Raw genomic sequence first — 26,201 nt, 5'->3', positions numbered from 1 at the left:
ATTTCCACTGGAATAATGAACTAGGAATTCAGGTACTGCAATGTAGAGACTGATCAAAGAACTTTTTATTGTAGTACTGTGACTTTTTACCTCCTTCACTGATGTTTTAGGGACATCTTATTTTATTTTCATGATTATGAGTGTCCTGAAATACTGACTCTGTCCTACTCTGATGTGGATCTCTATATTGAGACTTCAGGTTTTGAGCAATTACAGCTAAACTGGGAACTTAGTCTCTGAATATCCTGTATATTCAGATTTGCTTAGGTTGGGGGGGTTAGTTTGGCTAAGTGTAGAGAGATGTTAGAGGATCAGTCATGAAATTCTCATCTGGCTCTGAAGTTCCCTGCAGTTTGGAGGGTGTTTGTATCTGGGATTGTGTTTTGTTTGGGCAGCGATCCTGCTGATCGGAATCACATAAGCTAGGCAACAGAATGGAGGCATCCAGCCAGAGCAAACTCAAAGTACACAGGGTCTGAGAACAAAACGTTTCACATGAATTAAATTGTGAGGAAATAGAAATTCTTTAAACTTGTAAGAAAACAAGGCAATGTGAGCCTCATCACACAGGCAGCTGTGTGATCAGGGCTATTGATAGGGAGTGCAAGATTTATTTATGAAATCTTCGTAGTTGTGTGTTTTTAAGAGATATGTCTCATCACGGCAGGAAGAATAATATTCTCGGAGAAACTGGTATTAGAGTGAGATGGAATAACTCTCAGTGCTTGCTTGCAAAGATCCAGTCGCATCTTTGCTGAAAGGCATTTTGACACTCAACTGATTTTGGTTTCCTCTGTACCATACACTACAGCTGGGTTAAAAAGGTTTAATCCTGAAATGTTCCGTGTCCTCATCCTGCATTTCTATCTGCAGTCCTGTGTCCCCCTTCCCTTCATCTATCCGTTTTTTCTGCATATTATAGGTTTTTCTATCAGAGCTTTACCCTTGACTCCCTTGTTAGGTTCAGCAATGGCAGGAGAAGTCCAGGAGGGTCTCTGTGCCTGGCAGCAGGGAGCATCGCTCGCAGCATGCCGGGGGCTGCCTCTCCTGGTGCTTTCCTTTCCCCAGTCTCACGCTTTGCTTGCTTTGACGCTGCCTTCTGCTCTGTGTCTGGTCATACAGATTTGAGCTTACCCTAGTAAACGCAGATGACTCTCTTCCGTGCCAAAATGCTCGCTGCCGCCCCTGTCTCTCCTCTACACTATCTGGCAAGGGGACATGAGGGGGAGAAATAGTGGCAGGCACTGGTTCAGTTTTTAATGCACAACCATGCAGAGTGGCGCGTTCCCAGATGCTTTGCCCCTGAGATCGTTAGGGGTGCCATGCCCTCAGTCTGGGTGTGCTGAGTCACGCCATGGACCTGCCCAAGCTCCTCTACTTCCAAAACGCTCCACAGGGTGCCCGCAGGCAAGTCTGTTGTCCCCTCATGCCCCTTGCCATTTCTTTGCAATTGAGAGATGTACATTCAGACATAGTTATCTGCTTTTTCACCTAAGGAGTGTCTGTTACCTGAAAGAGATTGAATGGATTTAGTTTGATAGGCTGGCGAAATATAACTCTCAACATGCTAGATGAAATAGGCTTTTAATAACCAGATTGCTGGAGCTGGATCAGTTTCAAGAAGATTACTAGGGCTGGATCTGCTTGAGTTTAGAGTCGTGACATGATCTTGGATTTGTACGTGCCAGTCAGTGTTGTGTTACAGAGCAGGCTGCTGATGGGATGATTTCTGACTTTGATATGTGCTTCCATCCTCTCCATAGAGGGTTTTATTGTAGTGTTCAGTACAATGTTTATATGAACTGCTAGTAAAGGATAAATAAATATAGCACAGTAAAGTTTAATATGGGGGAGGGAAAAGTATTTAAACTGTATTAGAAATATTTGTTTAACAAGAAATGCATCAGGTGTGACATTTATCTGTACTGGATAGCATTTGCTTTTAAACAGAACAAAGCCTTGAAATGGATTCGTTTTCATATGAACAGTATCGGAATTCTTTTCTTGCCGAAAAGCCAGGGGCTTGGGGTGGGGTGGTCCTCAGGTCACAGCTGTGCTAATGTCACTGATGGTGTAACCATATTGTTGAAGGACTACTGTGTTGTGATCTCCTCTGACCACAAGTAAGAGTGGAGTCTTGTATCTACAGACTGGATACGTTGGTAGTCAAGTTCCACTGGGGACAGGCAAAAAGGGACATTTAGACTTCCTAAAATTCTCTTGCAGTTAGTTGCATTTGGTTGTGTCTTTCCTCTACTAGGCTGCTGTGTCTTGCTGTGGGATGCTGTTGAAAAGTTTTGGTTTCATTCCAGAACTGTATGTATTTCAAAGGTAGAAGCAGTACTTGAACTGAATAGTAAATTATAGAGGTTATGTTTGAATTTTCCAGGGACTGATCTTTTGCTGATGGTCTAACATGGATTTCACCTGGGAATTCCTTTGTAGGTGCTGTAGCAGGATGCGTTGCACAGAGAATTGCTTCTCATTCTGGCAAACCCCTCTTTCAGAGGCTTTGAACTTCTCAAATAACTCTTTTTCACAAGTTAACACCCTGTCATTTTGGGGTTTGCACTCAAATGTGTGTCTTTGGCAAAATTTGGTCGAATACAGGTCATGGGGACCAATCTGGCCAAATACTGGTCATGATGCCAGTTTCTGCAGCCGTATGTTGGTTGTAATGCCGACATTAAAAAATAGTGGGGGCTGAGGGCCAAGGTGCTGAGGACTTTCTTATATTCATCATGTTGCAACCTGATTAGCCTGTAAACAGAGTACGAGTTGCAGTCCCTCTTTCTTGACTTTTTTTTTTTTTATATTCACATCTAATGTATAACTCTGTCTTAGATTTATTGAATCTGAATCTTTATTTCCATCATGAAAATTAAGAGATCCTCTAGGTCAGGCTTGACTGCTGAGTACTCAATATTGTGAATGGCAGTGACTCTTTAGTTAGGACCTGAAGATGAAGAGCTGTACAGAAGTGGTAAGCATTATTATTACAAATTGTCAGTCCATACTTTTCTCCTCCAAGACACGTTTAGTTGTATAGAAACACAGTTGTTTTTTCCAAGGCATTTGGCCTGAGTTGTGGAAGTCACTGTATTTTTGCTGACAAACTAAACCAAAACGCTGTTAATTTTTAGTTTTAACAGCAACAGAAATTGCGCTCGGACTAAATACATAGCACCTAAAATTTGCAAATTGAATGTTGTGAAATAGTGATTCTAGAGCTAATGCGTGACTGTTGAGCTGGTAGCAAAATACATGTTGAAAACAATTTAGAAGTTCTTGATTCTTACGTTCGGTTAACCTGTAGCTAAGAGGGTTAGTGATGACAAGGTTTTCATTGAAATAGGGAGCACTTTGAAGGTCACCAAGAAGGAAAGTATATATTGTACCTCTGCAGTGACGGTCTTGGCCTGCTAAGGGTTTGGGCTACCAGTTGTACACCCTTAAGCTTTCTTTTATGAGGGAAAGAATGCTGTCAAGACTGGTAAACTAAGCAAAGGAAATGTTGGAACTTGAATCCTTGAAAAAGCAAACCTGTGGTTTTGTATTAAGATAATTTTCTGATGTTATTAGAGGCCTTACTTAAATTTTATTTTGAATGGTTTCATGTTCAGCAAGTAGGAAAATACAATGCTGATTACAGCTCTGACCCTTTCTTTGGCAATTCAGCTATTTTGTTCGCTCAAGGAATTTTAAAACTTGCTGCCAGTTTCTTACTGATGTGTTGCTTCTTGCATTTCTTTCAAACATAAAGTCTGTATCAGTAGCACAATCTAAATGGATGCAGGACGAATGATGTGCAGTTTTGAGCTGCTGTTATATTCATGCCAGTTAAGAATATCTTCTTTTGATGATTTTAAGTATAAGAGCTACCAAATGAACCTAGTGGTTCTGGCACATGAAATGTGAATGGTATAATGTTACCTGAACCTTTATTAAGTGAATTGCCAAAGTCATGCTTTTCAAGAACTTTGTGAACTTAAAGCACTTTAAAGAAATATTCTGGGTTCACAGCAGTGGAGAGCTAATGCCTTTTCTCAAAAAATACATTGGCTACTGTTATAGGTCAGCATTTGCCAACAGTTTTCGCAGGAGATGCCAGGTTGGAGTGGAAACTAAGAAATGGGTTCAGCGAAGCACTTTATCCTGTTCTTGGCTCAAAGCACATGAATAATCCCATTGACTACCCACGTGTGCTTTACTGGGACTGCTCACACAGTGAAAGTTAGGCATGTGTTTAAATAACTTGCTTATTTGGGGGCTCACTGTGTGATGTCTCCTGGCAGGGACTTGATTTTCTTATGGCAGCCATCATATGACCCGTGTGCAGGGAACACAGCGATGTCTGCGTTAGCCATGCAGTCCAAAGAAAAAGGCTATTTCTGTGTCCACCCCCAATCCATCCTGCACTTCTCTGGCAACTGATTATCTGTTTGCTGCCAATTGTGCTCTAGTGTTTTTGGCACCCAACCATTCCAACTTGCTCCTCATACAACTATTGAATTGCCTTTGCAAGGCAGAGAGTAGTCTTTTCCTTGTTTAAGACTGTATATGTGGTGGTTAAAACATGAAAAAAAGTAGATAATTGTCATAGCTTTCCTCAGTTTGGTCAAATTGTACTCTCTCTGTCAGTAGTCCCACTGAAGTTGACAGAGATGCTAGCAGAGGAGAAGAACCATTTCAAAGATGCTAGCAGAGGAGAAAAAACATTTCAAAGGTCCAAGCTCAATACTCAGAGGGGCTAAATGGAGCTTTTTCATCTATTGAGTATCTAATGGAAGCACTGTTCTTTATTTGAGAACTTCTGTAAGTGGATCATCTTTGGAGGTGAAACTCTTTCAGCACACAGGGAGGGAGAAGTAAAATGCTAGGGTAGGATCTTCTTCCACTTGATATTTCGCAAACACTGTCTCTGGTTTGATCCAAAATTGGCCCACCAGCAAAATAGAACCACTTCAGGTTAAAAATAGATTTAGGTAAGTTTTCCACCTCTGCCTTCCTCTCCCATCTCATGCATGCCCAAGGCAGCAGAAGACCTTGGAGACAGCATTTCCCTGTGCTTGAAAAGGGGCCGGTCACAGGCGGGGAATTGCCGCGACCTGCGCACGGCATGGCTTCAGCACCCTCTCCCTTCTGCATATTTTCTCCTCCAGAAATACCATCTCTGCAGTAAGTTAGCAGACCTAGAGCCTATATATATAAAAACAAGTCAAGCTAATAGACAGAACTACAGTTGTAGTAAACAGCAATTAATTAGTGGGATCCAGCAAGCCTGGTGCTGTGGTTGGTAATCAGCGGTGCTCCTTCAAACTCAGGATCTCAGACTTTGAGCTTGCTTTACGCTTGTCATGGCCAGTTATCTGTTGTTTCACCTTTGCTAACAACTTTACCAGAGAAGCCTAGGAAACTCCAAACAAAAGCCTGTTAATTGCAACTGAAAGGCAAAAGGAAATAGGTTTAGTCAGTTTAGTAATCCTGGCTGGCAAAGAGCTCTGCTATCTTCAGAAATGTGTCAAAGAATATTCTTTAATGTACAGTCATCTTAAATGGAGTACTCTTTTGCTGGAGCTGTGTTTGGAAGAGTGAATGGGATAACATGTAATATGAGCCAGATGAAAAATAATATGAGTAGATATCTTCACTAGGATGGAAACTTGAATGCTTGCACAAACAGCACGGAGGCCCTAAACTATTCCTGTAACAGGCTGTAACTTCATGTGTGAGGTAGGGAAACAAGTACTATTTTCACAGACTATTAGTGTTTATGCCTTGAATATACTTATGAGAATGCTTAAGGTGCTGTAGATCCAGTATTGTAACAATTAGTAGACCTAAAAACTGATGAGCTAAAGATTAAACTGTTTTAGAAGTGTATTAACGGTCTTTCAGTTAGCTAATGATAAAGTATTTATGAATTAAGTGGGAAGTTTTTTTCCAAGAAGTTCTCATGTATTTTCAATGGAATGCTCAAATCCACAAAAATCCAGTATAGTATCTATATAGTTGATTCATCCCCTGTGTATAAACAGAATATTTAATGGGCACTTTCCTCACCTAAAGCACAGGACTGAAAAGCAAGGACCTGAGTTGATTTTCTAGTTCTGGTAGAGACTTGTACAGTTCTGGGAAATCACTTAGCATCTCTCTTTCTGTAAGCCAGATCCCGTAATGTTTGTCTGACTTGTGGAGGTGAAGGGAAGGCTGACAAAAGTGGTGACTGCAAAACAAGTTGAGAATCTGCCATCAAAAGACAGAAAAAATGGTTTTATTTTGATAAAAGTAATCTGGAGTGATTGCACATACGTCTGATAGCTGCAGATTAATAAGAGTCAAGTTATGAAGCTTTAATAAATGCTTATTTCTTTTCGACAGTGCTGCAGTATGTTACTAGCTGGGAATATTATATTAATTTGCTTCATATCTGCATATTTTCCCCCTTAGATACGTAGTAGCAAGCAAAAATGTTCAGTTTCTCAAATGAAGGTCAGTTCAAAGAAACATCCAAATGTTGAAAAATTTCTCTGACCCTCCCCCCCCGCCCCCCGATTCCACAAAATTGATTTGGAAATCTTTCAAGGATTGCTTTACTCACTCTAAACAATTGCTAAGAAGTTTTTCATTCAGCAACATTACTGTCCACTTGGATAGTTCTTCACCCAGGCCTGGGGAGTTATTTCTTGTCTGCTACAGCAAGTGACAAGTTTTGAATGACATCTGTTGGTTAGTACCAGTAGTGGCATTTACATTGGAGACTAGAGGAACTATTGCTTAAAAGGAAGAGAATTTAAAATTCACATGCTAAAGGCAAAGCGATGAGACATTCAGCTCAGTAGGAGTGATAAGATCTACAAAGTCCAATGGGATGTGATTTAAGTACAGAGGAAAGAAAACAAGAATGGATGAATCCATAGTTCTTTGAATGGGTCTTTGATCCCCTGTTCTTCCCTCCATATTGTCATTAATCTATGAACAGTTTTATAATATGCCTGGGAGTGATCAGAGGCTGAATTTAGACCCTTTTTGGGATATCCGTGGATTCTAGTGAATTGTCTCACTTTGTGTGTGTATATCTTTTTTAATTAAAAACAGTTTCCACATTGCTAATAGTAATAATGGATATTCACGGTTTTAAGTTATAGAACTTGTTAACTCTCCCCATGGAAACTTCCAAGACACTGAACAGCAAGTGAAACATGCAGACACGTCCAACTACTATCTCCCATTTTTCTGTGCTAGAACTGGAGATAATTGCTTTTCTTTCTCTGTTTAGCACTTTCAGACCATGTTAAAGACTAAGTTGAATGTCCTAACTCTTCGGAAAGAGCCTCTCCCGACAGTGATCTTCCACGAACCAGAAGCTATTGAGCTGTGCACCACAACTCCCCTCATGAAGACCCGGACTCACACTGGATGCAAGGTACTCGGGAGTATAAACTTAAGGAACAAGACCATTGTGGAGGTGCCCCATGTATGTGTGAGGGCTCTAAAGAGCCCAAAGTAACCAACGTTGTCATTGTTGTTGTTCTGGAACCCCCATTAACTGCTACTATTACAATAAGGTTTGCAAATCAAAAAATGATATTGAACATTTCTGACAGAAATTCTGGGCTTCAGTAAAAAAAGGTTCGGCTGCGTGGCACAATGCCGATCATGGAGAATTTCTAACAGCCTGCAATGAACATCACTTGTAAACACCGTTACTGCTTCTCTCAATGCTAGTGCTGAGATAGGAGGTAAAGGGCCAAATGCTGTGGATTTGCATTTAGCAATCTGTACTAACAGAGCTATATACCTAATGAAACAGAGTTGCAGCTTTAAATTCAAGGTTAGTTTTTTATTTTTCATTTTTATTAAAAAAAAAAAAGGGGGGGAGGAGGTGGAGACTGTTAGATCTTGATTCGCTTAGGCAACAAGATGAATTTGGCCAGTTACATCAAAGCGCAGCTTCTGAAAAAGCGCTTCTTCAAAGTTTAATGGCTTAAGAGCTTCAAGTGTGTTCTTCTGTGGTACGAAGCCATATAAAAATAGCAAACAAAACTGCTCTATTTGCATCTTCTGGTGGAGCCATTTTCCTTGGTCAGAGAGCTCGCCTAGCCTTGCAGAGCCATGGGCAGCCTTGCAAACTGAGCTGGGGAACAGTTTGGCTTGTGCTGCCAGTCAGGACTTGGTAGCCAAGTCCCCTTTGCTTGGCCCAGCTGTCAATTGTAGAGAGTATCCACTGACCCGTGAGGGTCTTAGTGAAAATGGAGAGAGAACTGGGCTTCAGTCTCCACTGCTCTGTAACTTGTCAGTTCTAGGAAGCAGTTGCCTGCTGCTACATGTACTGGATAAGGTCCAAAGTGCAACTAAATGTCCTAATCCCCTCTCCTGCCAGTGTGTCTACACACACGCGTGTGCACACACTCTTCCCTGTTGGAGGATCCGATGTGAGTGAGATGGAGTTGGAAGAAATTGCTCCCTGGTGTGTTCCCCTGCTTCTCTTGGCGTGCTGTGCAGATGGTAGGGGCTGTGGGCATGCTGTGAAGGGCTTTGCTTGGCCACTTCCAGGTCTGGCACTCCCTCAGCAAAGTTTCTTCTTGAGAAGTATAATTTTTGTTTGACTTTTTGCCTGTCACAAAAGCCAAGAAACAAAATCGCTGTTGGGTGTTGAAGCAGTGCTGCCCTGTGCTGATGCAGAAGAATGGAGGGCAAGTGACCCTAATATGCTTTGTATGGTAGCTCGTAGCATCTGCTCTTCTGTGGTGATGTCTTGTCCTTTATGTTGACATCTAATGAATTTTTAGAGAATATTAGCTATCATAAAAATGGTCTACAAAGTATCTGGCTTTCACCCCTAGTGAGAGAGGGTTCAGACATAATAATGCTTTCTAAAATCAGTTTATCTCGGTGAGTGTGTGCAGAATTTAAATGAACCTTTTCACTTAACCTACAGTCCTTCAACTGGAAAAGATGGATTGCAGAGAGATGTTGACCCCCTCGGTGAAGAGAATCTCATTCTATATTTAGAGATCTCTTTTATTTATTCATTTATTTTTCCTGCAATGTAACATAGTAGTGGTGACTAGGGAACATCTGCTGCCACAACGCTCCCCTTTTCTTGCTTGCACTGTTTCTCCTTCTCTCCTTCCCCCTGTAGCTAGTTCACCTCCTGCCAGTGCTGGAATCTTACAGTGGTGTGTTTTGGGGTGGTGGCCAGCCCATCTTCAGGAGATTCAGGAGTTGTGATTTCCAGTACCCACCTTGGGAAGATGATTCCACATATGTTTTGTTCCTATGGCTAAGAAATCCACTCCAGTCAGTAACTCAAAGGCTATAATTTTACCCATTCTCTCTTTTCATGATATTTCCCCCCCCCCCCTTTTTTTTGGGGGGGGTCATTCTTTTCTTGCTGGGCTTGTATCCTCCAGCTGTTTATAGGTATTAGCCTTCCTCTCCTCTTTCCCCTCTGATTATTAGTTTCTTGCTGAGTGATACAATAAGTGTTGCCATAACAAAGCCAGTATTTTATAATCTGAATTTTCGCTCTGTGTGGTCTGATCTATCACTGTTATTCCAGGTGTAAGGGGGGAGGTGCTGTGGTGTCGCTGGTACCACCGAGCCTCTCTGGTTCTGAGACATGGGCTTTTCGGCAAGAGCACAGCATCCAGATTTTACTTTCTTTCATGAGTCACACTCTTTTGATCCTTAATCGTTTTATTCCTCTTGACTGAAATCCCTCCAATTTTTTTATGTAATCCCATTAATGAGATAGCATCGTTCTTCTGACAGAGGCTCCAGACATCTAATTTTATTGCACAGTTTTAACATAAGCCTCAGCTGGCACCATCGTGTTATGGGAACTTGACACATGCAATTGCTTTGCTGTTCAGAGGTCTGGGCATTGGTTTTCTTATGTGATTGCACTTTTCCTTGTCCTTTTTTCACAAGACAGGCTTCTCTTTCTCATTCATTTGGTGTTAGCTGCTGAATCCTGAAGAAACAAAACTCTTTTGCTGAAATCCAATCTCATTCTGTAATTGAATGGGATGGTTTTAAGAATAGCAGAGAAATGTCTTGCTTGAAGTAATCTAGGAGGAACCCCCCCAAAATCTGGGAAGTTAAATAACTGAACAAAGTCAGAGAGCTTCTCTTTCCCACACAATTCCAAATCTGATGCAACTTTGTTACCATTGTGTTTCCTAAAATATATTTTTTTACTTACAGCAGAAGCCTTAAGACTGGTTCCTCCTGTTACCGCAGGTCTACGCCTGCCTGCTCAGGCTGGCTATGCTGTCGCTGTTCCCACCATTCTCGACTCGTGGGCATGGTTTCATCAAACAGGAGAAACAGATAGTATTTGCATTGATTTGCAACACAGATCTTTAGGTGTACATGTTTTGGAGTTTGTGCTGCTGGTTGGTTGTTGAGACAGAGGTTGGCTCAGAGGCTGTAGTTTCCAAGGGGCACCTTCTTGCCCCCCTTCCCTTCTTTTCCCCACCAGTCCTGTTTGCAAATGGGGAGCGACAGCCCTGTGCCATGGGGTTGGACTGTCGCAGCCCCACTCAGTAGACAGCTTAAAACAGAGCAGGATTTCTGGGTACAGTGAAGCACTCGGACTCTTGTTTTTTCCTGAGGGTTCTTTTGATTTCCTTTGAGCCATGGTGTACGTAAGGTGAGAGGCAAGTCTTTGGCCCCAGAGGAACCACAGCTTCTTGTCCTTCTCCAGCTGAGACCGCTGGAGCAGGGCAGGGGGATGCAGTGCCCAGAGGGTTGTCATCTCTCTGGCAGCCACGGTTGAGCACCCATGTGCGTCTTGCCTTTTCCCTGCGACAGATGTAGTGTTTGTGAATGCTGGAGCATCAAGTGTTGTGTTCAGTAGCTGCTTCGAAGAATGAAAAAAACCCAGCTGTCTAATTGTATACCCGTAAATGGCAAGTCTCAGCTTAAGCTAAATGACCCTGTGCTGGGGAAGGACAAAAAAGAGTCAGAATAAGTCTTTTGTTCTTCCTAGTTGGACCACACTTTCAATCACAGGTTCCTAATTTGCTCTTATTTAAGTAGAGCATGTCTCTGTATGCAGCGTGATTTAGGCATGAACGTGATTTAGATTTGTGTATATAAAAAAGTGTCCATCCTTGTTTGGATCCTAAGGATTTGATTAGACTGTGGCTATCCTGCTTGTAGGTCTTCCGTGTCAAATGTTGTGCACTCTTGTGTTTCACCTGGAAACCTCCTCTTCCCCTATCACAGCACTAAGTACCACCAGGTGGAAGCTGAAAATCTGGAGTATCTCCAGAAAATAAGTTGCTCTCTACTCAGAAATGCGTGCTTTCTCTGTGCCTTTTAACAGATTTTGTTTAAGTTCTGTGTGTTTTATTCTTTCTTAATGTTCTAACCGGCTTACGCTGATTCTAATGTTTCTTGATTTCTGTCCCTTTGAGCTATGGTGGTGGCATGAAAGGAACTGCCTAAACAACTCTCTTCTGATGTAGATTTCCAGGCACTGCTGCAGTAATGCAAAAGGACAGAGGTTAAAAATGCTGCCTGCGATTTTTGAAGTGGTGTCATAGGTTTAATTTTTTTTTTCTTTCTATTGGAAGGCTCTTCAAAGTGAAGTCAGTGCTGAATAATCGGTAGCTTGTTCTTATCCACCTGGGTCAGGCAATCTTATTCCTCCAGTTCCCAGCAGTGAACAAGCTTTTTGCAGCAGCCTGGGAGGCTGAGATGAGAGGAGCATAAAGAGTGCAAATAATTGCATTCTTAAGAGCATGCTTTTATTAAATGGGAAAATATATATTAATGATATAGTGTTTGCAGGTGTGATACTTGTTGCTTGCCTGTTATATTGGATTGAGTTTATTAATTCAGGCTTTGTAAAAGGTATGATGTTGAAATTTCTATGATGGTGTATTTTAGTTGAAGATTGACAGAAGTCTGGTTTAGCAGTTTGTACAAATGGCATTAGAGTGGTACTGGCATTTTAAAATCAAGTCTTGCACGTATTGATAGAGATTTAAAAAGTAGCCAAGAAGTCATATAAATAAATGGAGCTTGGTCTTTCAGAATAGCTGAATTGCTTCACTCACAAAGCAAAAAGAAAATGTTTTTTGTACTAAGCTTGCTGCCGGGTGGTGATTATGGTGTGGTTTATTCGAGGTCTGTGTAGCAGGAAGGGGCCATGGCCATGGCTGGGCCTCCCTTGCTCAGTGTGATGTTGGCAGGTACCCACCGAGCTCGACTGTTGTGACCCTGAGACACACCTGATGTTGTTACATCCATTGACTGGGTCTCAGGTGTCTTCCGTGAGAGCAGGGCAGTGCCTGAGGGGCCTCGACCTGTGCGGTGCCAATGGCCTGGCCCTGCGTTCCTGCAACCGACCCTCCCGCTGCGGCTCCCTGCCCTCTCCCCAGGGCAGCCTGCTGCCCTGGCTGCTGCACTTCTGGCCAGGCTGGCTGCTGCCAAGAGTCTTCATTTTCCCTTTCGTCTCTCTGTCATTCTCCCTTTTTCTTCTTTTCCCAAAGTAACTTTCACCATTGGAGACAACATGTGCCATCAATGGCGGGCCCTACTAATAAATCTGTGCACATGAAACTGCCTCAGTGTTCTGCGAGCAACAGGGTTTGCACGAGAGTGTCAGAGACTGGAAGTTAGTCCACAAGGGAAAAAGTCATAATAAGTTTATAGGATGAATAACGAGTAATATTGATCATGATCTGATTATGATTCATAGAAATAAAATGTTTCTTATTGTGATACTTATTAAATAAATAAAAAAATATTGTCTTAAAATTGCCCTGCTAGGCCTGATTCTGATTCCTTGTGTAAGAGAGTCATTTATGTCTGCTCAGATATTACTGCCCATTTTTGGTTTTCTTGCAAAAAGGCCTTGCAGCAGGACTGTCTTGCAAAATATCCCATTTCTACTCTACCCTAGATGCCTCTACAGCAAATTTATTAATGTTGTGTTGCTGCTTTTATTGGTCATTGCAGAATAGTGTTTTGCCCAGCATTTCTGTGCTATGCAACCTCTGCCACTTGTGTCCCATCCTAATCAGCTCACCCACGGCAGTGGACAGATACATTATGGCTGTAGCTTTCAGGAGACAGTGTGCTCCCCATCTCCTGGGCGCAGTGGCCCCTCAACAGTCAGAAAATGCCCAAATTGATGAACCATCCTCCCAGCTTCGTGCAGCCCAGCAGCCCACACAGTGCGGTTTTAGTGATGGCAACCACAGCCTTGTGCCTCTTCCCCTTCATTGCTCCCCAACCCCAAAATTTTTGCTCTCGCCAGCTGAAGAGTAGGTGAATGTCTCCCCTCTGCTGCACTGCAACTGTGTGCGGGTTGGTTTTGTGTGTTTTGATATTGAATCAGTCAAAATTAATGCAAAGAGGACATTGTCTCTCATTTCAATACACGGAGACCAAGGTGTTCTTTCCTGTTTGTACTGTCCTGTTGGCTCAAAAAGGCTGAAAATGTGTCTGAAGACTATCTGAGATGGGGAAATACAGATGACGTAAATGGGTGTTAACAATTTAGTGTTTTACTTAGATTTCCATAGATAATTTAAAAACCCTACTCCTCTTGAACATTCATTGCTATTTTGGCTACTGAAACTAGCTGGTTGGAAGCTGCACATATTCTTAAAACCACCTCGCTTTATCCTTATAAAGCTTAATAAAAATGTTCTCTTTGCAGCTATAGCATGATCATGGTTGTTTTGAGTGTAGGCTTATCTAGCTGTAAATGCAAGTCCAGCTAGCTGCCTGGTCTTCATTACCATTTCGTAAGACTGTAATATTAAGATGGCCATTAACTTTATTAAAGAAACAAATTAAACAAGTGAGACAAGCTAAACTGTACCATGACTCCCCAGCCTACTGTTTTCCACCATTTTTAATGTGAGTGTGAAGCACAGAGCTTATTTTCTTCTTGCTTCATTAAAGGCTTTCTGTTGTTACCCTTAAGCATTGCATATTTTTGTACTGTGAATTGAGAGCTTGTTTTTCTACTTCTTTCTCCCCTAATCAAATGAACCAAAAGGATGCATGTGAAGTCTTGCATGGGGCAAATCTTAATAGCTTCAGTATAGTTAGATATAGTGCTTGTTGGTGAGAGATAGAAACTTTAATGATGTGTTTTCCAAAAGAGAAGTGCACCAAATAAACTAATTCCCCAACAATTATTCTATGTGAAGATGGAGTATTTAGTTTACTTTTTCTTCATGTAGTGTTACAGAAATAAAAAAAAAAAATGCTTAGTACTGAAGTTTGGGAAGTGTAAACTGCTTGCAGAAGCCTTACACATGACTGTATCCCAGAGTGCTTTAGAGAATATGGCTGAGTTTTGTTCCAATATTGAAAATGGAGAGTTGCATGTGCTCCTTTCTTTCTCAAGACATGACTGTGGTAAGGTCCTGTCCTGCACTAATGAAGTTAATGAGAGCTTTGCTGTGGGCTCCATTGGGAGCGTGGTGGGATGTAGCCATGCAGGATGGCAGCCACCTTCAGGCAGCACACCCTGATGGTGTTTGGCACTGGCTGCTCTCAGCTTTCAGCTTCAGAGAGGATCTCTCCTGCATGTGGGTTTTTTTATTACATGCATGGAAAGCCCATTTACGTCAGTGAGGATTTATGCTTTAAATGAGTACAGAGGAGCTAATAGAAATATGAAGGGTAGATGCAAGTGGAGAATATTGTTAAAGCATTGTAATGCTTCATTTCTTGAAGTCCAGGAGTCTTAGGTGGAGAATATAAATTGGCTGAAGCAATTGAATTAACCTTAAACTGCGCCTGCTTTAAATAAGACCTTCTGCAGTGCTCAGTTTTGCTGTGTTGGATGTATTTTGGCATAATTTTATTTGTTTACTGGTTAAGTGGCATTGTAAGACTAATGGATTCTGAGAGCAGTGGAAGTTATGTCCTGTTAGATATGTTGGTGGGTTGTGGTTTTGTTTTTTTTTTTCTTAGCATTTGCACCGGTGACATTTTTCAAGCCATGGTTCAAGTAAAGGGCATCTTGTTATTCAGGAAATTCTTACATCCCATCTAAAAATGGTCATGTATTTCAGTCAGCTTCGTGTTTCTGCTTTAACTACCTTTATAGGAGAAAGTATATGGTGGTTTTCTACATACCGTGGAGTAACTTTGCTCTGAATATATTAATTAAATGAGAACAGTTTTGCCTATTTCTCTTTATTTTTGGATTTTCATTACGGATGTCTTTCTCAAACCATTTTAAAGAGTTCCATAAAAAGAATAAGACTGCCACCTTGGCGGGAGAGTGCTGGTGATGGGGAGGACGTGAGGATTTCTGGGACTTGTCCTCCATGTTGGTGGCCAGCACAGGACTTGAACTGCCCTGGGTTCAGGGCCTTTGCCCTGTGATCCCCCTTGGATTTGCTTCAAGAGGGAGGGAGCTCAAGGCTGAGCATATTGTGAGGAAAATAGGGAGTAATCTGGGTTTCTTGAAGAGATCTGTAATGAAAATAGTGGTGTGTGTGCGCACACTCAGGAGGACTAGAGGATCATGTTCCCCACTCCTTGGGCTGGGTAGGAGGCTCCCAGTTTTTAAGGACTGTGTAGATGATGCCCAGACCAGTACCCTGGGGAGAGAGGTCCCCCCCAAAGTCCTGACAATTAGCATGCAGGGGATCTCCTCGGCTGTTGCTGGGAGCGAGGCCGAAGGTCCCTGGTTTTGTGTGTGGAGTGACCTGGTCCCAGCGCCGCCTTGTCTTGTGTGAAGAAATAGGAGCAGAACTGTTGCACCAGGTACATCAGTTGCTCAGATATATGTGTGTTCAAGCCTGTTTTCCTTGGCAGTAGGCTGCAGAGAATATCCCCTACACAACAAAACCCCCTGAAAAATGCAAGGAAATAAACACAATGTGCTAATGGATGCTCTGACTTTTTTTACTCCTCCTCTTGGTGGATGTATTGTATTGCTTGCACAACCATTGTGAACCATCATAGTGCCATAGTTTTGTCCCTGTAGTGGATGTGGTGAGTCCCAGTGAAGAAAATGGGTGATGATGCATGATATGGAGCCTGGGAAAAACAGTTTTTAACATAAACAGAAGTCCCTTTGGCTGGAATCGAGCACTTCCTTTAGCTTCAGAGCTTTGATGTTAATAGTTGCCTTTGATTCAACAAAAGCTTGAATTGGAAGTCATCAGCCCTTAATTTTGTTAGCAAATTGTGTTTATCAGCAGAAGTAATCTAAATCAAACCTCTTAATGTAAAACAAAGCACTAAACAGTTTATATTTCAATTAGGTATGGACGAGAGTGACTTTCACAGAGCACTGTGTAAAATGCAAATATATAGGAATTAAAAATGCTTCCTGTGACTTGGTTGCGAATGAGCACCGGCCGTTCCCGAATTTTGCCCTTGCTTGTAAAAGCAACTGAGAAACTTGTGAGGTACCAGCAAAGCCAGGCACTGTGTGCTGGTGAATGCTCAGTAGCTCTTTACTATGTATCAATTGTACTTTTGTAGTATTTCTCACCCAGAAAGATCCCAAAACACTTTCTAAAGCAGCTCTGTTGTCCCCTGCTGTTCAGCTGCCGTTCTCAGCTGGCAGCCCTGTTGCGGGGATCAGATCAGCTCGCCAAAGCTCGGGGGAAGGCTGCATGGGCACACTGCACTGTGGATAAAACATGCTAGGGGAAAACTAAAAAAGATGCTGAGAATTAAAATGCATACTTCTATCAAGTAGTAATGCATTGAAAAAAAGTACTAAAAAGCAATATATATTAATGAAATTCCTTTGCATAAAAAAGCCACGGAATACTTTTGTATCTTGAAACCCAATTTTGAGGTTGTGGGGTTTTTTTTGTCAGTTCTGGAAATCACACTTTTCAGGGTACTTGGAGCTGTTGTCTAATTATAGCTGTCTTTGTAGGAGATAGCATAACAAAATAGCTTTCTCTGAAATAATATTTAAATATTTAAAAACAATTTAATCGCTCTACAGCAGGAAATATTTAAATTTTGAAGTTCTAAATTTCCAGAATTCCTTAGGACATAATCTTAAATTACACAAATATATAATGCCATATAGTGCAGGCCAATATGTTCTATCTTTTGCAATCTGGCACAAAGACAAGATACCAGTATGAAGCACAGTGGCAACTATAAGGTCCTAGACAGCTACAGATGTGTTAGGATATTTATTTTTTTTTATGGTGTAGAAAATACTGTGCTCATCACAATTGCTCAGGCACAGCCTTCTGGTCATAGGACCTAATTGCTTCCATAATAATTAAGGTTCAAATATCTAAGACCTAATAGATTTTGACGTCTAAAAATTAAAATGAGATTGAAATTTATTATGGTGGTTACACCGAGCAGATGCTGCAGTCAGTGTTGATTGTTTTGTTCTAGTGTGTCCTTGAGAAACGTTTCCATCTTGGTGCAGCTCTTTCAGTGTAAGGATGGAGCTGTGATTGTGTTGCTGGTGAGCACTGGGATGCTGGTACTTCTCCATGGCCATTAGGGCATATGGCCCCTGTTGTGAGCTGGCTCTCAGGAGGAGGAGGCACCCTTCCTTCATAGCACATGAAGTTATTCTTTAACAAAATTAAAGAACTTCTGGCTCTGCGGCTGTTGCTCCCTCATATTATTGCAGTGGGCACCTCCTGGCTTAGCAGCATGAAACGTGCTGGGAGAGGTGTTGGCAGATCTTTTTAGGCGTGCTTTTTTGCAACACAGGCATGTGTGCTTATTCTGTGAAGGTATTCTGTGTGGTTCTTCCCCTGAAGCCATGGATATTGTTTCTTTGATTTCCATTAGAATACTGCAAAATTTGCATTTGGCAGTGGGTACCCACTGCTCACACTAGTTTGAGCCAACTCAAGGAGCCTTCTCAGGAATTCGTAATCTCTGTTTACAGCTGTACTATGCCCAAAACCATCAGCTCTTATTTTGGGGCTGATCCTGTGTGCTGAAAGCTTCCCACTGAAGCAAATGACATTGGCAAAAAAGGAGGCTGAAGTTGGATTACAGATCCATTCTTCTGTCGATGAGGTATCGTTGGGCATGTTCGTAGATGCACAGGCTGCCGGAATGTAGACTAATGTTGTAACCAAAAAAATATTATGTCATCAGAGAACAGAATGTCCTGTGTGTGCCACCTCTGTTGGTCCCAGGAGTAATCCTGTTCTCCTCGTACTATTGCAATATAATCTGTAATGCAGTGTGATGTATAAATACGTGAGCTTGGAAGAGGAAAGAATTTTTTCCATTCCTGGGGTTTGATGTCAGTGTCTGAGACTAATAACTTTTTCTGTTTCATTAAAAGATTTTTTTTTTGCATAGTTAATTAAAAGTTCATAACAATAACCATCTTTAGGCAATACTTGTGGGCAATTTTAAGGCTTGATGTATGTTATCTATTCTGATCAACTACCTTTGTTGTAATCTATTGTGAATATTTGACTTCAGGCTTGTGGTAGTTCAGGAAGCTTTCTTCTCTGAGATTCTAGGTTGTATAGGAATAACAAGTGCAACAGAGGTATGATTCTTATTATTTTTCCTTCTTAAAATTGATGTCTCCCCTTTCTTAAAGTTTACAGTCTGGTTTGGAAAATCAGCATGGAAAATCCTAGGTTAAGAACTTCCCTTGTACTACTAACCCAAGAATCTCTGCTATTCACCTTTAATCATTTCACAGCAAGATTCTATTAAATGATACATATTGTCACAGAAATAAGATACTGAATTTCATAGCAATGTAAATTTGGAATTAAGTTTATCAAGTTTTATCAGTGAATGAAAAACTAATGTTGAATTGGTAGTGTCCCATTAAATTTGATAGAATAGAATACTCTCTTATACCCACGGAGAGTATGGTCTGTCCCTTTTTGGGAGCTGATGTTCATTTGCCTGTTAGGTATCAGGGTTGCTTTCTGATTGCTAGAGCATAGCACACTGGGGAAAAAAAATAATGAGTTCATCAGCTGAAAGATGATCTTAATTCATTATGCTCTTCAGGTTTTTTTCACCTGTAAGGCCATGATGACATGATCTTCTGATTAAAGTGCTCTTAAGATTTAAATGGCATGGCAGTGACCTGCACTTGATAATAACAAACTTGAGACGTGGATAACCTTACATTTAATAGGTGCCCATACACAAACATTTCAAGTAGAAGGAAACTACTTTAACTTAAATGAGCAAATTTTGGGAGAAAAGCAAATTGAAAGTGTCTTTATAACTGTACTTTATAAAATTTACTGAAGATTCATTGAACTGTTTGCTGAGAAAGATTTGACAATGAGTAGTTATTTGTGGGATTTTTTTTCATCCTGAGGAACTTGTTTTATTTCAGGGTCTGTTGTGCTTTACCCTCTGTCCCTGAATTTATTTTTCAGTAGCAGAGAGGTGAAAAAACAAGCTTCAAGTCAGAAACAGATTTAAATTAATATCTCTAAGATCAGAGAAGGATCTGTGTAAAGATTGGTCTAGTTGAGTGGGAAAGGTGATAAGGAAAAGACAAAATAAAATAAGGTAAAATAATATGTGTATCGTGATTATTTTGAGAATGTCATTGATGTTGATTCTGTGTATCCTCTGGGACAGGATGGGCAAAAAAGAAAATGGTTCTAGTTCTTTATAGAAGCTGCTTTTCTGACTGAATTATCTATAGGCTGGGAGTAATTCCCCTGTGCTGATGTCTGACTCATTCTTACAAATAGCACAATAACACACTTCAGCTTTGTCAGCTATTTGTAACCACAGTGGCCAGAATCCTTATGGGAATCGTTGTTAATGGGATGCAGGTTTTGGGTTGGCTTTGCTATGGTATAAATTGGCGTACTTCCTTTGACTTGACTGCCGTGCTAAGTTATATCGTCTAAGAATTTGGCCTTTTAGCTTGACATGTGGCTTGGGATTAGCTAATGATTGAAAGCAGTCTGTTAATGAAATCAAAGTAATTGAGTACAGCATATGTGAACCAGTGCTGTTTGTCATTTGTTATTAGGCTGAAGTGTTAAAAATATTAAGTACTTCTTGAAATGATTTTTATGAAACAGCTTGATAGTGATTTAAAGAAAGGTGTGTTTTCACCACGGAGCTTTGGCTTGAGTTGCGTTCAAAGGTCTTCATACAAGGCCAAACAAATTGTATGATTCTGCATTCCCAAGTGGGAAATAAGATATACATCTAATAAATATGTCGTACATATAATTTAAGTTTGGAATAGTTTACAGCACTTCCTTAGAAATACTGAGGATGAACTGAATGACTTTAATTACCAGTGACTTACTGATGAACTGCTCTAAGGTTTGTGTTCTGCATGACTTTCCTTATCTGTGTATGTAGTTTTTTGTTTAATGTTATCACTTTTATGCAGACAGTGCGTGTCTCCAGGGTGAAACTTGTACCAAAGTGAGGGACTAGCATACAGCTATTGCTGTAGCTGTGCTCCAAAGGGGGTTTGACACAGGGTAGGTGGGTGAGCGTTGGCTGGAGTGGGAGGCATGTCTCTATCGACAGCTCCATTCTGCTCCTCTGAGGGAGGATGTGGTCGCGTGGGCACTGGCCACCCCTGATGTCCTGGATGTCCCATCCTGCAGCAGCTCCCCTGTGCAGGGACATGTGGCATGGCTCCCAGCCACGCCACCAGCAGGGACGAGGGGCCTGAACCACAGCCCAGCAGCTGCTTAGCGTTTCTCGGCTGGGTGGTGCTGCCTGGCCTCTCCGGCGAGTTTCTTTGAGTCATTACAGGAACTCGCTTGCCCGACCTCCAGCCAAGCCCCGACTGCCCTGGACATGCCTGCACAATGACACTGGTGTGTTGCACGACCAAATGCTCTCGTGCATATTTACATAAGGTGCAAATGTGGTTGGGTTGTTCTTTTTTTTTGGGGGGGGTGGAGAACACACTAAATAAAATCTGGCAAGTAAAACATACAGTGGGATTTCTGTGGTCTGGTCCTGTGCAGCAGCTGTAGTTGTGTCAACTTCTCGGGTTCTGTGTGTGGTAATGTCACAGGCGAGTGAGCCTGGGTTTAAATAAGTAAATAAATAAACGGGAATCGCACAGACCCCAGATCTGGGGTTTCTATGGGTGCCCCTGGGATGTTCCCACCACCCACCAGGGTCGGGGCTGCCCCAAGCCCAGCACGGCCTGTTGTCTCCGCGCACCCGGGACCCTTCACTGGCATCTGCCTCAGAGCAGCGGGGGGGGCTGTTGTGGGGCTGTGTGTTTCTCGGTGGCTGCTGGCTGTGTCAAGTGGAGCCGGGCTGGTTTTTGTGTGTTCTCCGCCTTCAGGTGGCCCCATCTTTTAGGGCTGGGTGGTCCCTCCTGCCATCTGGGTACGGAGGAAGGTGAGAACACGTCCAGCCTTGTACCAGGCCTCGAAGACCCGCACTGGCCTCTGCGCTCTGACCCAGGTTTCCCCAGGCCCTGGCAATGCCCCACAGCAAGAGGTCAGGGCCAGTACAAGTCCTGAGGCTACTGTGTGTGCTCCAAAATGTCTTGCCATCTTCAAAACGAGCAGTTGCCTCTGCCTGAGGCGGTGGTGTGAGCACCTGCGGCTTTTCTGCAACATCTGTCATCTTGATAAATTAAGTCAACAGCAGTAAGCCCTTCCTACCCCCAGAAAAGAAACAAAAGAACGCTCTCTGGGGTGTCTTTGGGTGGAGGGAAGTCTGGAGCAGCCATCCCTTTCCTTAGATCCCCTTTGTTGGCCCTTTCAAGGAGGCTTGCATGTTGATGTGGGCCTGAAATCAGACACTCGTAACTTGTGGCCATTTGAAATACTCTCATCAAGAGTTTATGCAGTGGGGGTTAAATTCCTATCATTTCAGACAAGAGTTTCAATTTGAGTCCTCCACTGGGACACTAGAGGACTCACTGAAAGTCTATTGTGAAACCAGAGGAGAGAAGTTTAGGTAATCTAGCCCCTGGACTTTGTAGCATCAGCCTTGTGAACAATCGTGAGGTACTCTTGCCGTCTCTTTAAATTTGTTAGTGTGCCCTCATTTTGCAGTTGAGTTGTCATCTTCTGCCGTGTGACTCAGTATGGCATAGCTGATGGGTGCCTTGGTGGGGACGGGTGAAGAGCGTTGGGGCAGGGGCAGGCTTGTGATGGTGAAGAGCCCTGCTTGACATTTGTGCTGCAAGGCAAATGGCCAAGGGAGGAACATCTTTCAATTAAATATTAAGATACTACTCTGCAAGTAGTATCTTAATATTTAAGATGATAAGATGATTTCATAAGATGATTTTTATTCCAATTAGCTCCTCAGTAAAGTGGTGAATTTTATTTTGGAGTGAGACATAGAGATTACGAGTATAGAGATCCTCCTGTATTTTTTTCCCCTTCTTTGAATTAGGTTGCATGTTTGCCCTTGGTTAGCAATTACCTTCATGTCAGTATGAGTGCAAGATGTTATAGAAGTGCATGATGTTTCTCACATTGTAGCAGCTTTCTGCATACCAACCCCTTTGCCCTTTTGACTACATGGAAAACTATAAATGTGTCATGCAGGAAGATTTAAATGAGTGCTGTTAAGGTCCCAGACACTCATTCCAGACCTGCAATTTCTTAAGAGCTGTCTGAGCTTTACCTTACGTGCAGCCATCACAGTCATGCCGCTGAAACCCTGCTAATTATTTTGGAGACATTTTTGTGTGACGTGTCTTGAGAAAAGAGTCTGAGCATCTGTGAAACAGATGAAGTGAAAATTCCTCTGGCGTCTATCAGCAAACATAAGCAGGTGGAGCACATCCAAGTTTCTGCAGCGGAGGGAGGGGCTCCAGAAAACACTCTCATTTCCAGCACAGAGGGAAAATCAAAAGAAAAATAATTACTTATTTATCTTAATTTGATGGTGCCGTGTCATATAAGGCCAGTCCAGGAACAGCAGCTTTCTGCTTTATTTCAAGAGCTATTGTAACTCAATTGGCAGGTTTGTATAGGAAATAAACAGGACACTGCACATCCTCTAAGATGCAAATTGCTGAATCTAGAGCTGTGCACTGCAAAGAGCACACATTTCTCAGTTTGAAGGGCGTTACAATGTTTACACTTCTTGCCTGTCCAGGGTTAATCAAGGTAATTGCTGAAGTACATTGCTGCATCAATCTCTTAATTGTAGTAGTCCTGAAAATCAAATGATTTGTATCTTTTAAGGCAAACCCCAGGAATTTAGAAATAAAAAATACGCTGTTGGTGCCCACTAAAGGAAATGTGTGTGGTAAGGAGGTGTTTATGCTGCCCAGGATGAAAGGCCAGCTGGCATCAATTAGCACTTTATGTATATGCACTTTTATGGAAATAATTTTTACTGAGCAGGTCTCAAAGCCCTTTGGTGTCACTTCGTTAATCCTCGTAACAATCCTGTGCAGATCCGCACCATTATACACATTGGCAGGCTGGAAATCGGGGAGGTTTAAGTGACTAATCTGTAGCCACACAGTGAATCAGTTCTATCCCATCCTATCTATCTTTGCAAGGCAGCAATGCCTTCACTCAGAAAGGAAACCAAAATACAACATAAAAGTTATGGCAATGGTTATGTGGTACATTTTAGAACATCCTTTGTGAAGCAATGCCTTTAAACAGTGTATGGGATAGAAATACGATTTGTGTATTACATGAAGGACAGCTATAAAGGATCAAGTAATTTGTACGTTAATTGACTTCTCTACGTCAAGTGCATTGTTGATGTGCTTGGATAATTGCATAGACAAAGAATGACATTTCCCCATACATGAAAAGGAAGCCTTGCCTTATTCTCACGAAAAGAAAAAGAGACTGGAATTTGTTTTTTTAAAATAAATGCTTTCTTCTTCTAAGAGCATGAATACGCAAAAATGTGGGTGTGTCAGATTTGACCCTGTGTGTGAAATGAGCAACTGTCCTTCACTACTTTATCTGAAGTTTGCACCCACTTAAAATGGTCTTCAGCCTGTTTTCCACAGTGGCCTTTAAAAGCCAAGAAAGTGCAATTAAAATACACAACCATGTGATTAACTCAGTAGTTCCTCAGTGGCATGATCTGACCCTTGGATAAGAGCTTGGTACCTTGCTTTACAACTTTATGGTGCTTGGGTTGTCTGTCCCCATGACGCATGGGGTGGGGAGGAAGCGTGGGAGACTGCAGACTGTAGTTGAGAGGGGGAGGTGTCAGAAATGTCACCCCTAAAGTACAGGGCCTTCTATAAGATTCTACAGTGATAAGGAGGAGTGTTTGTTTTTGTTTTTTTTTTCTTCCCCTGGAAGGTAGTTGTAAAGGGAGCAGGGAATTCATAGAAAACACTGCCTAGTTCCTAAGTATCTCATGATACTGTTGAAGTCAGACGGTATACAGACAGATTATCCTGTAGTCATGCCTGATTGTACCCTCAAGATATGAACACTGTTTCTTTATTTCCAGCTGACGGGAGGTATGACTGATGGTATAGATGAGGATCATCATTGTGAATGAGCTGGAGATGCCCCGTGGTTTAACCCCCGGGTTTGGTTAAGCTGGTGTTTTGGTTCATGTCTCGGGGCCATCTTTCCAATTAATTCTCCCAAAGCTGATGAGCTGAATAATATGAAATGTATTAGGGTGCATGTGTCAGGTGATGGTGAAAGTGCTGCCTGATTATATGGATATGAAAAGATGTTTTTAATAGAGCACTGTATATTCATAAGCAAATTCCCTGTTCATTTTATAGCAGTATAAAACCACAGCAACTGCACTAAACTTGTAGAATTGCTCTGATATCCCACCACTGCAATATAAAGCACTGTTTTAAGTTCCTCCAAGATGAGAGGAGTGTTACACAACCCCCCCCCTAGATATTGTGTAATATAGGAGACATATTGTTCATATTCTACGAAGTGAAATCTGTTTCGTATTTCTTTTGCTGAGCGTCCAGATCATATAAATGATTGTGGCCATTGCTGTATAGCACAAGCCATGGTCTTTTAACGTCTGGAACAGTTTGACATAATCAACATGTATCTAAGATATTTAAGATGCTTATTCAGCATCTAAAAAAAGCTATGGCTCAGGCTGCTGTTCCCAATTGTAAAATTCAGGGATCCTTAGTAGAAAACGAACCTCCCCCAAAAGCCATGCATTCCTCACAGATAATATATATTAACTTAATCTAGTGTTTCATTCTCCCCCTTCTAAACATAAAAGAAGGGTAAGATAGTATTGGCCACTGTTGTCCTAATCCCCTTATAAAGTGTGAATAATGCTCAGATCCCTGACTTGTCCCTGTGTCCAGTGACCTTGCATACCCAATGAATGGATTCAGGCAGGAGATGGGTGTGAGGGTAGTTTCAGCTTTCACATCATTAAAAGTGTGCCCCTACAAATCTTCTGTTCTGACTGCTTCTTGGTAAGGGCAGGCAGCTTCAGTTTAGATTTCAGATTTTGCATTGAGGATATAGGCCCTGGCCATATAATACTGTCCATCTCTGAATTATTTTGTAGAGGCCATACAGAAAAACTAGGACAGTGGTTATGCTGGATATGTATTCTGGTATTGGTACCACGACTAAATCCTCATGGTTTCTTTGTGGTGAAGAATGAAGCTATTTCACTTTAACAAAGTTTCGGTGAATCAAAATTGGTTTACCTGTTTCACTTCAACATGGATGACAGAAGTAGACATTGCCCTTCCCCCAGACCTTTTTGTTTTGTTTTGGTAAGACAGACACTGCTGTATTTACCTTTGCCTACATGTAAGCAGGCATTTTATCAGGTTTCATGTATTTAATCAGAGTTTATGTATTTAATCAGGTTTCATGTATTTTCTGGGGCTAAGATATACATGCAAAAGGTCATATGCACTCAAGAACAATTCCAGTTTACTAAGTGATTTTCTTAGCATCCTTCAAGACAACTGAAATGGGCACCAAGGTGGTTTGGCAGGACTGTAAGCTATATGGATTTGTCATAGACAAGTAGCATTGGTTGGAGATGTTTCTTTCACATTTATGAGCAGCCTTTAACAAATTCTCCAAAAGATTGGTTCAAACAAACAATTTTTCAATTTATTTGTTTTTTAAAAACAATGAAAGTAAATTATGGACATTATAAGGATCACTTCCCTTTTTTTTCTTTTGAAACCCACAGAAATAATATTATCTTGGGGCGCTTTTGTTCCTCTTTGCAGAGTGCCATGAAGAAAATCAGTTATTGCCTTTTTTCTCTGTCATTTTCTTTAGATTGAATAGAGATTGATTGCTCTTCTGAGATGA

At 41.6% G+C, this 26,201-nt stretch overlaps 1 protein-coding gene across 1 annotated transcript in view; it reads left to right on the top strand.

The window, feature by feature from the left end:
* The first annotated feature begins 3,907 nt into the window (after positions 1–3,907).
* The window catches only part of PID1 (phosphotyrosine interaction domain containing 1), a 56,158-nt gene continuing 33,864 nt past the window's right edge, over positions 3,908–26,201 (top strand). The window contains 2 exon segments of the mRNA XM_009889944.1: positions 3,908–3,914; positions 7,254–7,426. Of these exon segments, the coding sequence (XP_009888246.1) occupies positions 3,908–3,914; positions 7,254–7,426 (180 nt within the window).

This window comes from Charadrius vociferus, unplaced genomic scaffold, assembly GCF_000708025.1.
Source record: "Charadrius vociferus isolate BGI_N301 unplaced genomic scaffold, ASM70802v2 scaffold650, whole genome shotgun sequence".
Classification (NCBI taxonomy): Eukaryota; Metazoa; Chordata; class Aves; order Charadriiformes; family Charadriidae; genus Charadrius; species Charadrius vociferus.
This window is presented reverse-complemented; position numbering and strand designations above follow the sequence as displayed.